The sequence below is a fragment of the Schistocerca gregaria genome, chromosome 8 (assembly GCF_023897955.1).
Source record: "Schistocerca gregaria isolate iqSchGreg1 chromosome 8, iqSchGreg1.2, whole genome shotgun sequence".
NCBI classification, from domain to species: domain Eukaryota; kingdom Metazoa; phylum Arthropoda; class Insecta; order Orthoptera; family Acrididae; genus Schistocerca; species Schistocerca gregaria.
This window is the reverse complement of record NC_064927.1, coordinates 60,921,224-60,935,934: the sequence shown is the minus strand read 5'-3', so window position 1 is coordinate 60,935,934 and position 14,711 is coordinate 60,921,224. Positions and strand designations below refer to the sequence as shown.

Sequence of the window (14,711 nt, the reverse complement as noted above, 5' to 3'; positions counted from 1 at the left end):
TTGTTTATTGTGCCCTCACTGAAAGAATTTCAGCCCTCATTGACCAACACTTCCAACCAATTGTCCACAATCTAGCCTCTCACGTCAAAGACACCAACCAGTTCCATCACTGACTCTCCATCATCCCCCCCCCCCCCCCTTCACCTCCTGGATCCCTACTCATGACTGTAGATCCTATCTGCTTATACACAAACGTCCGTCATGCCCATAGTCTTACAGCTGTTGAATGCTACCTTTCCCAATGTCATTCAGACTCCAAACCCACTACCTCATTCCTCAGACACATTGCTAACACTATCCTAATCCAAAAATCATTCTCATTTAAAGAGAAAGCATGTAAACAAATGCATGGCACAGCCATGGGCACCCGCATGCCACCGTAGTGCGCCAATCTTTTTATGGGCCATCTACAGGAGACTTTCTTAGCCTCCCAAAATACCAAACCCCTGGACTGGTGCAGGTTCATTGATATCTTCATGGTCTGGAGTCAGGTCCAAGACAGCCTGTCTTCAATCCTTTACGACCTCAAGACCTTCTCTCCCATCTGCTTCATGTGGTCCTCCTCAACACAGCATGCCACCTCCCTAGATATGGACCACCTCCTTTCTGATGGCTCCATCCTCATTTCTCTCCACATTAAACCCATGAATCACTGACAGTACCTGCATTTTGACTGCTGTCGTCCCTTTCACACCAAAAAATCCCTCCCATATAGGCTGGCTACCTATTGACTGCATATCTCCTCTGACAAAACCTTCCTCGCTCATTATGCTGAGTGTCTCCAAAGCCTTCACAGACAGGCACGATCCCTCAGACAGATACTCTGTGGCCATTTCTTGTCACACCCACAATCCGGGCTTTAATTACCTATCATCGTGCCCTGAAATGAGGGACATCCTACCTGATATACTTTCCATCTCTTCTAAAGTGGTGTCCCATCACCCATCCTCCACAACATCCTAGTCCATCCCTATGCCATCCCTATGCCACTTCCGATCCCCGTCTCTTGCCAGAAGGATCATATACCTGTGGAAGACCTTGGTACAAAACCTGCCAAATCTACCCACTGAGCATGTCCTGTTCCAGTCCAGTCGCAGGTATGTCTTACCCCATCAGGGGCCGGGCTACCTGTGAAAGCAGCAGCCTTGTCATTTACCTGCTCTTTTGCAGTTATTGCACAGTGTTTTATATTGGTAAGACTACCAACAAGCTGTCCACCAGGATGAATGGCCATTCCGAACCATAGCCAAGAGCAAAGTAGACCAATCTGTGGCACAATATGCAGCTGAACATAACACCGTTGATTTCAATGGCTGCTTCACTACCTGAGCCATCTGGATCCTTCGTTCCACCATCAGCTTTTCTGAACTGCACAGATGGGAGTTATCCTTACAACGAATTCTCCGCTCCCGTAATTATTCCGGCCTCAACAGATTCCATCCCCTCTGTCCTATCATATGCTCCCGATTCTCATCTCCCACACTGTTTATTTGCAGCCCTCTGCAGTGGCATCTGTCTGTCTTTCCCCACTTCGCTCCTTTTTTCCCCACCTCCTTGTCACCACAACCTCCTGATGCTGCACCTGTTAGTAGATGTCTATGCACACTCCACAAGACAGCACTGCCTTTCTCCCCACCTATACACTACACTACTTTCCCATCTCCCACCTCCATCTCCCACCTCCATCTCCCACCTCCGTCTCCCACCTCCGTCTCCCACCTCCGTCTCCCACCTCCGTCTCCCACCTCCGTCTCCCACCTCCGTCTCCCACCTCCGTCTCCCACCTCCGTCTCCCACCTCCGTCTCCCACCTCCGTCTCCCACCTCCGTCTCCCACCTCCGTCTCCCACCTCCGTCTCCCACCTCCGTCTCCCACCTCCGTCTCCCACCTCCGTCTCCCACCTCCGTCTCCCACCTCCGTCTCCCACCTCCGTCTCCCACCTCCGTCTCCCACCTCCGTCTCCCACCTCCGTCTCCCACCTCCGTCTCCCACCTCCGTCTCCCACCTCCGTCTCCCACCTCCGTCTCCCACCTCCGTCTCCCACCTCCGTCTCCCACCTCCGTCTCCCACCTCCGTCTCCCACCTCCGTCTCCCACCTCCGTCTCCCACCTCCGTCTCCCACCTCCGTCTCCCACCTCCGTCTCCCACCTCCGTCTCCCACCTCCGTCTCCCACCTCCGTCTCCCACCTCCGTCTCCCACCTCCGTCTCCCACCTCCGTCTCCCACCTCCGTCTCCCACCTCCGTCTCCCACCTCCGTCTCCCACCTCCGTCTCCCACCTCCGTCTCCCACCTCCGTCTCCCACCTCCGTCTCCCACCTCCGTCTCCCACCTCCGTCTCCCACCTCCGTCTCCCACCTCCGTCTCCCACCTCCGTCTCCCACCTCCGTCTCCCACCTCCGTCTCCCACCTCCGTCTCCCACCTCCGTCTCCCACCTCCGTCTCCCACCTCCGTCTCCCACCTCCGTCTCCCACCTCCGTCTCCCACCTCCGTCTCCCACCTCCGTCTCCCACCTCCGTCTCCCACCTCCGTCTCCCACCTCCGTCTCCCACCTCCGTCTCCCACCTCCGTCTCCCACCTCCGTCTCCCACCTCCGTCTCCCACCTCCGTCTCCCACCTCCGTCTCCCACCTCCGTCTCCCACCTCCGTCTCCCACCTCCGTCTCCCACCTCCGTCTCCCACCTCCGTCTCCCACCTCCGTCTCCCACCTCCGTCTCCCACCTCCGTCTCCCACCTCCGCCCCCCTCCCTCTCTCCCTCCCCCAGCCACTCTGCCCCCTCTCACTCTCTCTCCCCCCCCTCCTAGAAGGTGTGTGTGTGTGTGTGTGTGTGTGTGTGTTTGTTTGTGTGTTTGTGTGTTTGTGTGTTTTTTTTTTTTTTTACTGACGAAGGCTGGGGCTGGGACTGAAAGCAATATGGGAGTGTTTTTTAATTGTGCCTGTCTGCAACTTGACATGTCTCCGTTACAGTAAATAGCAATCTGTGTTTTCCTACATTGCTGATGTTCCTACCTGGAGTTTCCATTGTTTGATTTAAAAAAAGTATTATAGTTTGGAATATTATAGAGCCAGTGGTCTTTCTTGTATATTTTCAAAAATTGATTAGATTAATTGATTAAATGATATAGTTACGCACATTATTGAAATTACAGAGTCTTCTGCCAATACACAATTTGTTCCTGAAGCAAAAGCTCTTTTAAACTGGAAATCAAAGGATGTTGTCAGCAAAACAGCCCAGGTTATATCAGAACTTGCGAAGTCTGACGCTGGCCGTGAGAAATGTGCTGATTCGGAATTACTTGGGGCCATAGTTAAGCACTTGGATGCCAAAGAAGATGATATTAAACTTCTTATACAGATCTGCCGAGCTTTAGGCAACATCTGCTATGAGAATGGTATGTATTGAAGTCGTAATTCAACTTTTCTTTACCCTCGCCCACCCCCTCTCTCTCTCTCTCTCTCTCTCTCTCTCTCTCTCTCTCTCTCTCTCTCCCCCCCCCCCCCCCCACCTCCGTCTATCTCTCGTCTTAGTTTGAAAAGTGAATTACAATGTTGCCTGGAATTGTTATATCGGGTAATGTATTTCTTACAGATAAAGGAAGGACACTTCTTTTGGAGGCACACTGTTTGCCACCATTAATACAAGTTTTGGAGAAGTTTTCATCTGAGGCTGGTGAAGAGGAAAGAAATTTACGTGCTGTAGCTTCAGGATGCCTGCTAAATTTGCTTGTTGGCCAAGAAAATGTTCAGCAGAAGGTAGGCATTAGAGGAAAGCAAAGTGTAATTTGAGGGTCACATTTCAAGACTTTACAAGTGACCATTACGTGGTGCTGTCGATATGTGACATTATTATAGTTTTAAAATTTGTCTTTTGTTGTTGTTAAAACAAATGCAGTTAATAAATTGGCCAAGCATTATGTTTACAGTAAATGTTTAAAGAAACATCATTGTGAAAAAAATGGAATTTTCCTCAAAATTTTTCTCATGTTTCACTATGAGTTTTGTGAAGCCATAAATTGACAAAATGTCTCAAATTTCTTCATTCAAGTTTTGATTATCAGCCACTTCCACAAAAGTTTGTTTGTTGTGGTTGTGCTTCCATTAGCAACAAATCTTGTGAAAGTCGAGTAAGATTTGTTTCAGTTTCAAAAAACCATGGATTGTGGGTGCAGATATCTATTGATTGATTGAGTGATTGATTCTGCACAATTTGGCAAAGTGCATTTCAGTGGGTGTAAGAAATTGCTCAGAAAATTTGAATAAGAAATACAAAATCCATATTAAACATCAAAACAGCAGACAACACTTGGTTATGTTTGTATGAGCAACAGTCAGGTGTTCAGGAGTTCCAAGATGAACCAAAACTAACAAAAAGGGTTCATTTGTGGCAATTTTTTTGCCACAAGTCATCAGTGAAATCAGGAAAAATAACTGAAATATGACATTCTTCTTCATGACAATACAAATTGTCATTCAGAACTACAGACAGTTGCCATTGGTTTTTTCCTAAGTTGTCTAGTCGTGGCGCATGAAACTATTCCATTCAGAAGTTTCAGTCAAAGCTGAGCTGAATACCCTCAGAGGTGGACCTGGTTCTGCTGGGTTCTGCTGAGTCATGGCAACTGACAGGTCGGATCTTAGAGAGTGACATTAATATTGTGAAAGAAATGTATTTCTTTCACTTTTTAGAAAAAACTCAAAAGGTGGTCCTCACAGGATGCCATATTTGAATTGCTGGGTCCTGAAACATTCAGATTTAACAGATCTGTTGTCTTTGTGATAGTAGCATGATTACTGCAACCACATTTTCTGTCCAGCAGTCGGATTCCCTACTTGTTGAATTTATAACATTTCTGGTCTTATATGGGGCAAAATTTTGTGGAAATACCAATTATTATGGAGACAGTTAAACATGTGTAACCATGAATTTTCTTTTGTGTGCAAGTGGTGTTAGGTGTTTTGGACATGAGTATGAATTGTTTTGTTGTATTTGTTCTGCACTGCAGTGAAGTGCTGAGCGCGAATCAGTCACTTGTATGTAATCAGTGCATCAAGATGGGTCGACATGGTAACATGACAGTAGGCCAGTAAAAGACCAGTTGTGTTTGGTTTGCACCCAAAAAAGCAGTGTGATTGATGGTGCCTATTTTGTTGTTATATTGACACACAGTCTGACGTGTCTGCAAGGAATTGTGTATCACTCGCTGACATGTTGACATGCCTTAACAGTGATTATTAAAAAGGCCTATCTAGGGGACATGATGATGGTGTTGTGTTTCGTTTATGCAATCTATTTCAAATGTGGCAGGAAATGCTGGTGTCAGTGAGTGCAGGTCCATCTCGACCAGTTTCTGAGTGAACAGTATCGCAAAATAAATAGTTATGATTGAAGCAGAGAGGATGTAAAAGGCAGACTACCAGTGGCGAGAAAAGCTTTTCTGAAAATGAGAAGTGTCTCAACACTGAATAGAAATTTGAATGTTTGGACATCTTTCCTTTAGGTGGTTGGCTGTATTGTAGCCTTGAATGGAAGTGAAATGTGGACAGCAAACAGTTTCGGTAAGAAGAGACCGTAAGTAGAAATGTGGTGCTGCCAAAAAATGCTGAAAATTAAATGAGTAGATGAAATAACTGATTAATCATCAATTTGAAGGGGGGAGGGGACAATTGTAAAGAGAGAGCCAAGCAGGTTCAGAAGATTGCAGAGATTAATAGGTTTGCACATAGTCGACTAGTATGAAGAACTACTTTAAAATTCGTCTTTGGCCAGAAACCACAACCGCAACTGTACATTATGTTATGTAACTAAGCAAAGTGTGAAAAACTTTTTTTTTTTGCATCATCATGTCTGACAGAATCTGCAGTGCAGATAAAGATTTGTTTAAGCATTTCACAAATTCTGTGGTATTCTCCTGTTGGTAGTATATATTATATAGCTGTAATCCCACCATATTTTAGGCAGCTGGAAACCTCTGAAAGGTTCTGAACTTTGACAGTACGCTTTTTTGAGATGTAGTGACAAAAAATTAACTACAAACCATTTATTAAAGTTGATGAAAATGACATTAGCAACTCATCTATTAACAGTACTGATGAAATGTCATTAATATGTGCAAAAAAAGTACAGCAAATATAATACTGTGAGAGGATGATGAATCACAGCTGAATACAGAACTGTTTACTATTAATGCCTTAGTTTTCTGTTGAATGGATATGGCTTGAAACATTTCATGGAAGTTCCTATGACAGCATGGTATTCTAGTTTACTTCAAAGGATATTGTGATAGAGGCAGTGAAATGCTAGTTCATAATAAACCAGTAGTCTGTATTTAAACAGTGGAAAGTTCAGGTTGGAATATCAGCAATTATGAAAAGGATATACTGGTACTGATCATAAAGATGACACATTGAGTTACCATCAGGCACAATGAAAACATTGTTACACATTCAGCTTCTGGCCAAACTCTTCTTCAGAAAAACAGACACACACACACACACACACACACACACACACACACACACAAAGCAACACATCTCGTGCACACATGACTACATGACTACTATCTCTGGCCACTATGGCTTGAATGCAACAGTCCTGTTGAATGAAAGCCGCAATCCAGAGTGGGGTGGGGAGGGGGGAGGGCTCCTAGCAGGGTATGGAATGAGGGGGGGGGGGGGGGAGGGGGAGAGCAGTTTCTGGTGGAGCGTGCAAGGACTGGAAGGTAGCTGGACAAGGCTGCCAGGGACATCAGGTTGCTGTGGAGGACGGAGCGAGGGAGGGGGGGGGGGGGGGGGGGGGGGGGGGGCAGGGAGTGAGTGAAAAAGAAGAGGAACAGAGAAAGGAAAAGGACTGGTGGTGCATTGGCTGAGAGTGGCACACAGTGAGGGTGAGGGGACAGAGGGGCTTGAATCTCTTGGATGGTGGGTGAAGCAACAATAGGTTACAGTAGGTTGAGGCTGAAATAACTTCAGAAGTGGAGAATGTGTTGTAGGGATGACTTCCATCTGCACATTTTAGAAAAGCTGATGGTGGAGGGAAGGATCCATATGGCCCAAGTTGTGAAGCAGCCATTATAACCAAGCATGTTATGTTTGGTTGCATGTTGTGCCATAGGGTGGTCCACTTTGCTCTTGGCTATGATTTGGACATGGCCGTTCATCGTGGTAGACAGCTAGTTGATGCACATAACCATATAAAAAGCTATGCAGTGATTGCAGCAGAGCTGGAATAGACATACCTGCTTTCACAGATGGCTCGGTCTCTGATGGGATAGAGTAAGCCTGTGACAGGGCTGGAGTAAGAAATGCTGAGTTGGACAGGTCTAGCACTTGAGTCTTCCGTAGGGATATGATCCCTGTGGCAAGAGCCTGGGATTTTGAGTGGCATGGGGATGGACTAGGATGATGTGGAGGTTGGGCGGGTGACAGGACACCACTTTCGGAGGGGTAGGAATGATCTTGGGTAGGAACTGAACCACATCCATTATCTGGGCTTTATCTCTTGTCATGCTCTGATATGAGGGACACTGCAACCAAAAACCTTCTCACCTCTTCTAAAGTTGCGTTCCATCACTCATCATCCACAAAATCCTAGTCTATCCCTGTGCCACTCGCAATACCAATCCTTTGCAACAGGGGTCATATCTCTGAGACCCAGATGCCATACCTGCCCAATTCAACCACCCAGCACTTCTAATTCCAGATCTATCACAGGCTTATCCTACCCCATCAGAGGTCAGACCACCTGTGAACACAGCCATGCCATATAGCAGCTGCGATCATTGCACAGCTTTTTATATTGGTATGACTACCAACAAGCTGTCCTCTAGGATGAATGGCCACTGTGAAACCTTGGTCTAGTGTGAAGTGGACCACCCTATAGCACAACGTACAACTGAACATAAAATGCTTCATATTAATGGCTTCACAACCCAGGCCACCTGGATCCTCCCCTTCACCACCAACTTTTCGGAAATATGCAGATGGGAATTGACCTTAAGACACACTCTATGCTCCAAAAATTTTTCCAGCTTCAACCTATGGTAACATATAGTTTCCCAACCAAGTTTCCACCACCTCTGTCCTATCACCTCCTCCCAATTAATGTACCTCACCCTCATTGTGCTCTATTATCTGCCAGTGCACCCTCTGGTCCTTTTCCTGGATGTAAGCGTAGCAAACGTGCACCTTCTGAGCTGTAGTCTGGTCAGAATAACCAGCCTTTTACTACTGTAAACTCTGAATATGGGTTGCGATTGTGGAAAGTTGTGGTTTTGGTGGGCAGCTGTCTTGGCTTAACTGCACATGATGGAAAAAGTCTTTAAAAAAAACTTCAATTTCAAGATGTGCTGCATACCGATGGATAGTTGCTGAGGCAAGACAGTCATTAGTGGCTGGTCTCTGGGGAATCTGCCACATCCCAATTGGAGAAGGTGTACCTGGACAATCAGAGCTCTGCCTGGGTGAGCTTTATCAATTCCTGGCTGTTGTGGGAATGTGATCAAACTTCGCAGAAAGAAAGAGTATTTCAACAGGTTGAGTGGACAAGCAGAGGTCACCAAATCTTCACAATTAAGTGCTCAACAGAATAATCCTCCAGATTTTCCATTAGGTAAATCAAACCTTTATATTTATAACAAGGCACAACATTGTTAGTGTGTCCTCATTGTGATAAAGAGGGAACAAGGAGTCTTTGGATAAGTAACCATTTTCCTGTTTTGACCTGCTGGCTGAATGTACCAGCACCAACCACGGAGCCACATAAATGAATGTAATAACAAGCCTGTTGCCGTCTTTACCATTACCAGGCTGTACTCAGACATCAGTTCAGCATCCAGGACATGAGAGAACGTCACCACCATCATCTGTAGAGCTGCTGCTGCTGCTGGTGCTGCTGCTGCTGCTGCCGCCTGTGTCCTGAGGTCATCAATAGAGCCTGGTGAATGGCCAGTCTCGTTGTGGATCTGGGAGTGCTATGTAACCGTCAGGGGCCTGTGCGCAATTCTGTGAAAGTTCCAGTGTAATCTATTTGCTGCAATCTTGTGGCCTTTCACATCACTTGAGCAAAGCTCAGTCCCTTATCAGAGAGAGCAAAAGACAATAGTGGCAAACATTTTAACAATATATTAAATGTTTCATATCATCAAAAAATCAAGGATCGATGTGAAAGATAATGCTTGCTTTGCAATGACCATGCTGAACAGTGGTACTGTAATCACTCCATTAGAAGCTGTAACCCAAATAGTTATGAAATACCTCAGACCAATTTCTTTGGATGTCATTGCAGTTCCAGCATTCCAATGCAGACAAGAGTTAGCTGAGAGCACTTAAGCTTCAGTAACACTAAAGGGTGCAGCCACTATTTCTGAATAGGAAGTCAGAGCATGCACTATCTGTGGCTCGCATTACTGTATTGGGATCGGACAGAGTGCACCATGGCATACTGCATTAGAATATTGAGTCAAAGAATTACCTCAGCATGCATTTTAACAGAATCTGTGGGCCAATACCCCAGTTTATGGAGGGAAGTGGGAGGGAAGTGATTACTGTCCCCTTCCTGAAACATGGGAAGGATCACACCAGCTCAAGTACTGACTGCAGTGTACCATTTCCCAGTTGTATAGGGAAGACACTGTAACAAATGACTAACAGTTGCTTAATAAGGACTCCAAAAACAAGGAATCTTGTCAGTTGCCTTCACTGTGGTTTCCATAGGTACCAATAAGATTATTTTGGTATAGATTCCCCACCTGCACCAGTAATGTACAAGTTGTGTTATTATAGTGAATAATAAAATACGTAAATATTCATATTTGGGGTAGTTAGAGAGGTTCCTCACAATGTGTTACAGCAATGGCTGCAGATTCAAATCTACATACACAAATGCAAACACTAAATATATACTGATAATATAACGTAAATGGATAGATAAAAAATCGACTCACCAAGTGGTGGCAGGGACACACACACACACACACACACACACACACACACACACACACACACAAGGATTTAAGTTTTACCAGCTTCTGAAGTCAGTGGCTCCTTCTTCTGCCAGAAGAGCTGGTGGGGAAGGAAGAGGGGTGAAGGAAAAAAACAAGAAAAAAAAAACTGGAGAGGTTTAGGGAAGGGGATACAGTCCAGAAAAGTCACCCAGAACGACAGGTCAGGGGAGATGTACCATGTGGGATGAGAAGGGAAGACTGTTGGGGACTGCACCAGATGAGGCTTGAAAACCTGAGAGCTTAAAGGTGGAAGACAGGGGAGTATGCAAGACAGATACTAAAGCATTGTGCACGAGTTAATAAAAGTGAAAAGTTAAGTGCATTGCTGCGGAGGCGGGAGGGGGGGGGGGGGAGTATATGGCGAAAAATGGACTAGTGAGAAAAAGAGAGATGTAGAAAACTAATGTTGAGTGAAGAAACAAGTAGTTACTTTGAATAAATGCTGAGATGGAAGGAATTCACATAAATTAAGGCCAGGTGGGTGTGGTGAGAACTAAGGACATGTTGTAGTGCTAGTCCCTCCTGCGGAGTTCTGAGAAACTGGTGTCTTGCGGAAGAATCCAGATGGCGTGTGTGGTGAAACAGGTGCCGAGGTCATGACTGTCATGTTGTACAGCATGCTCCACATCAGGATAATTGTGTGTTGCATGTATACACATTCTGCCAATGCCTATTCATTCTGACTGGTAACTGGGTGGCAGTCATGCCAATGTAAAGGTCCAAACAGTATTTACATAACAGCTGGTATATGATGTGTCATTTCACAGGTGGCTCTCACTTTGATATTGTATGTTTTACCAGTTACAGGGCTGGAAGAGGTTGTGGTAGGGTGCATAGAGCAAGTCTTGCAGCGGGGACAGTGGTAGGGATAGGAGCCGTGGATGTGCAGGAGCAGCATAGGGTCTGACAAGGATACTGCGGAGATTTGTAAGGTGACGAAAAGTTGTTGTAGGTATGGTGGGCAGAATCTGAGACAGAATAGACTTAATTTCAGGGCATGATTTTAGAATGTCATGGCCTTTACGAAGTAGCTGATTAATAGTTCAAGGCCAGTATAATACTGGGTGATAGGTGATGTGCTCTGCAGTTGCTTTTTGGAGGAATCAGCAGTACCAGGATTGGATGTGATGGCCCAGGAAATCTGCTTTGAACTAGGCTGTTGGGATAATTACATCCAGTGAAGGCTGAAATGAGAGTAGTGGTGTATTGTTGTTAAGAGTCTGCATCCAAACAAATACATTTGCCTTGGATGCCAAGGCTGTAGGGAGGGAATGTTTGTCATGGAAAGGATGGTATCTGTCAAAATGTAAGTACTGTTGTTTATTAGTAGGTTTGTGTGGTGTGCGTACTGTAAGACCTTCGGTACACACACCATCAGATTATTTGACTTGTCGCTCTAGCGAAGTAGGCGAGTGTCAGCAATATGTCACATGGTCTTATCGTGGCGTGTTTATCTTCTGCCATTAGGTCAGACGATACAAATGCCACTTGCACGCTTAGAGTAGCAGATTGATGGTGAGCAACTTTAAACAGAACTTGATTAATTTTCACACACATTTATTAAAATAATAAAAAGCATAAACCTTACTTGATTCTGGATGCTATTTACAATTGACAATCTGAAGTCCTTTGGTCTTGGTACGTTAATCTTATTCTCACATATCTCTGATACTTGACAAAGTGTCTATACATTTATCTTCATGGCTACATACAGGAATATGGTAATCTTATTAGGTGCAGACTGAAACTTGACTATAGACTGGTACAGACAAATGCAGACTGACTAATCAGAGGTCTGTACATTCGTTATAATACCACGCGCGTTCATGTATCACTGCGCGAGTGTGATCCGCAAGGAGAAAAGGTTCTACGTTAGCAGCAATCTCATTGGCTGCGTTACATATTAATAAGCGGATCGGTGGAAGCAGAATTTGGTCCACTGTAAGACAGCGCCATCTCGTAGTGCGGAGACGGACGAGCACTGCGCCTGTGCTGTTGTGCTTAGCGGGGCGCGCTCTATTGGGAAAGTTGTGTACACGCTGACTACGCAGAACTATGTACACAACAGTTTGAATGTGGACAGAAGTGTGTAGCTAGCTTTCGACGAGGAGATCAACATTAAAGAAAGTGGTGTGGAAACGGGTATAGGACCATGTGAAATTTAATTGGGAGAAGATATTTAGAGATTCCATGAATTTTGATTGGTCAGCCTCACCATGAATCCATACAGAAAAGATGTCATCAATGTATGCTGGAGGCTATTATCATTGTTATTTTTGTTGTTATAAACATGTATTGAATGTTTTATTTGCTAGTGGGTGGGTAGTACTTGCTGACAGTAAAGAGTTCTTATGAAAAGCCACACACATATTGCACTTAATAGTTACAGAATTTATCTTATTATTTCAACCAACAGGATAAAAAATCTCATTGGATATCTTGCATTCTGCAACTCCAGAAGAAAATTGTTAAATACATAATTACAATGGGAAAGTCCAGGGCAGAATAACAATATTATTTTGAAACAAATTAATTGACTTTTCTTGTCTGTCTGCATGTCAGTGCCTTCTCTATGTGATGGGTGGTAGTCTATCTTTCTATAATATTGTTGTTAGACATATAATAACTGCAACGTCAAAAAACGTGTTGTTGCCAACTATTTATTTACTAAAACTTCTGTCACCTGCATACTCATTTATGAAATTAAAATCCTCATGCACAGCAGACCAATATTATTTAAGGAAAATAATTTTGCTCACATGTAAAACTGAAATAATTTTGTACCCCCCCCCCCCCCCCCCCCCCACACACACACACTGATTCAAATGTATGCCCAGAATTTGCAGTCTATGGAAGTAAAAATATATATAATAAATAAACAGCAAAAAATACTTACTATAAAGCTAGATTCTCCTTCAGAGGCTATAAGACATTCTGTGAGAAAAATGTTACTGTTCAGTAGAATATTTCATGTGCGATGAATTGATAATTTGAGTAACTGTTTTCCAGAATAGAATTATCTTTGTATTAGATTTTTTTGCTAGTAATTTTATGCTGCCAGTGATAAAAGTTTATCCCAGACATTTGACATGTTTACTGTACCATGATAAATTACCATACATTGAAACATACATAATGAAACTAATAAATCATAATTCTCCATTTCATTTTAAGAGGAATTATAACTGGTAAAAGCAATGAAAGCTACAAAAAGCCTCTGCAGGAGAACAGTTTTCTTATAATATTACATTAACTTGCACTGAATTACCTTACATAATTATTGTAGTGTTTTATTTACAATTATTGATTCAACAGGCTGTAAAGAATGGTTTGGTATCTCTTTTGACTAAACTACTGGAGACTGATGGCGTGGAAAGCACTGGAGAAGATACTGCTACCCACGTCCTGCTAATACTCGGTCTTCTTGCTGATACTGGTATGAGATAGGATTATAGTTTCACTAGTTTTGTAAATTTGATTATAATTATCGTACAGGAAGACTTAGAATTGTATCTTACATATAACAAATTAAAGCTGATAGAATTTATATAGCTTAGTGTTCGTCATTGTTTTATAGTGTTCCATTTTTTGTAATTATACAGTGCCTGGCAAAAAAGACATAGTTGGGTGTCAATCTAACTTCGTTCATGTGCACACCATTGGGGTATGTAAATGACTAGAGTTGCAGTTCACTGGGATATGTAGCACATCCACCAGACTGCAACAGTGTTCTTCATATTTAGTGTTGTCACCAGGCCTGATAGGATATATAGGGGGCGCGAACAGCATGAGACGTTGAGCGATCGCTGTGAAGGACATAGAGCTCCCATATGTTCATATGAGGCAGCTTCATTGTCCCCCCTGACAAAGTTTGAGAGGGGCCTCATTGTGGGTCTCCATTTGGCCAGCTGGTCAAATTGTACATTGTCCAGATTTGTGAGGCATCCATATATGACAGTGGCCTGATGTTGGACTGCATGGGAATGTGACAGCAGGCATACTCTTTGTCAATGTTCCGATCAGTAACCCTTCCTCCCCCCTTCTCCCCTCCCCCTCTCCCACTCACCTGCTATGGGGCTCGCCGTTCTTTGGTGGGTTCATACTTCACTACCACGGGGCCCGAGCCTTTGCAGCATCTTTTCACTTCCGTACCCAGAGTTGCCACTAATTCTGGAAATCAAGGAATATCAGGGAATTTCAAACATGTTGAGGAGCTATCTGGGAAATATGAAAAAAAAAAGAATGCTGGAAAAATTTTGTTTTTGTCTCTCTAGATGAAATGATTTGTTTACTGAGATTTCGTGCATCATCGCTGGCTGGGTGCAGCTGAGTACGTGCGCCACATCCCTAACCCTCATTCTTATTGCTTCCCACCTCTCCCCTCAATTTGCAGTCTGTGCTGCTACCACTTCTTCCTGCTACATTAACAGCTACCAACGAGAGGCGGGGAGGTGGTAGGAGTGGTTTGTTTGGTTCTGATTCCCAGAGATTGTTGATGCAGTGGCCAGAGACAGTGATCGTTTGTGCACAAGTTGTCTGAGTGAATGTGTGTGCGCTCATTTTCTGACAAAGGCTGTGGCCAAAAATTTAGTTGTGAGAGTGTGATTGTCTTTTCTACGTGTCTGTCTGCAGCTCAGAAATCATCTTCACAGTGAGTTGTTACCTATCCTCATTAGTATTGATTGTCCGTTGCACAGGTTGATTGCTGCA

The 14,711-nt window shown here is 44.2% G+C and overlaps 1 protein-coding gene across 1 annotated transcript in view; it reads left to right on the top strand.

Moving 5' to 3' along the window:
* Window positions 1-14,711, top strand: part of LOC126284028 (GTPase-GDP dissociation stimulator vimar) — a 109,881-nt gene that overhangs the window by 15,030 nt on the left and 80,140 nt on the right. The window contains exons 3-5 of the mRNA XM_049982581.1: window positions 3,150-3,392; window positions 3,590-3,753; window positions 13,317-13,437. Coding sequence (XP_049838538.1) covers window positions 3,150-3,392; window positions 3,590-3,753; window positions 13,317-13,437 — 528 coding nt within the window. The remainder of the gene's footprint in view (window positions 1-3,149; window positions 3,393-3,589; window positions 3,754-13,316; window positions 13,438-14,711) is intronic.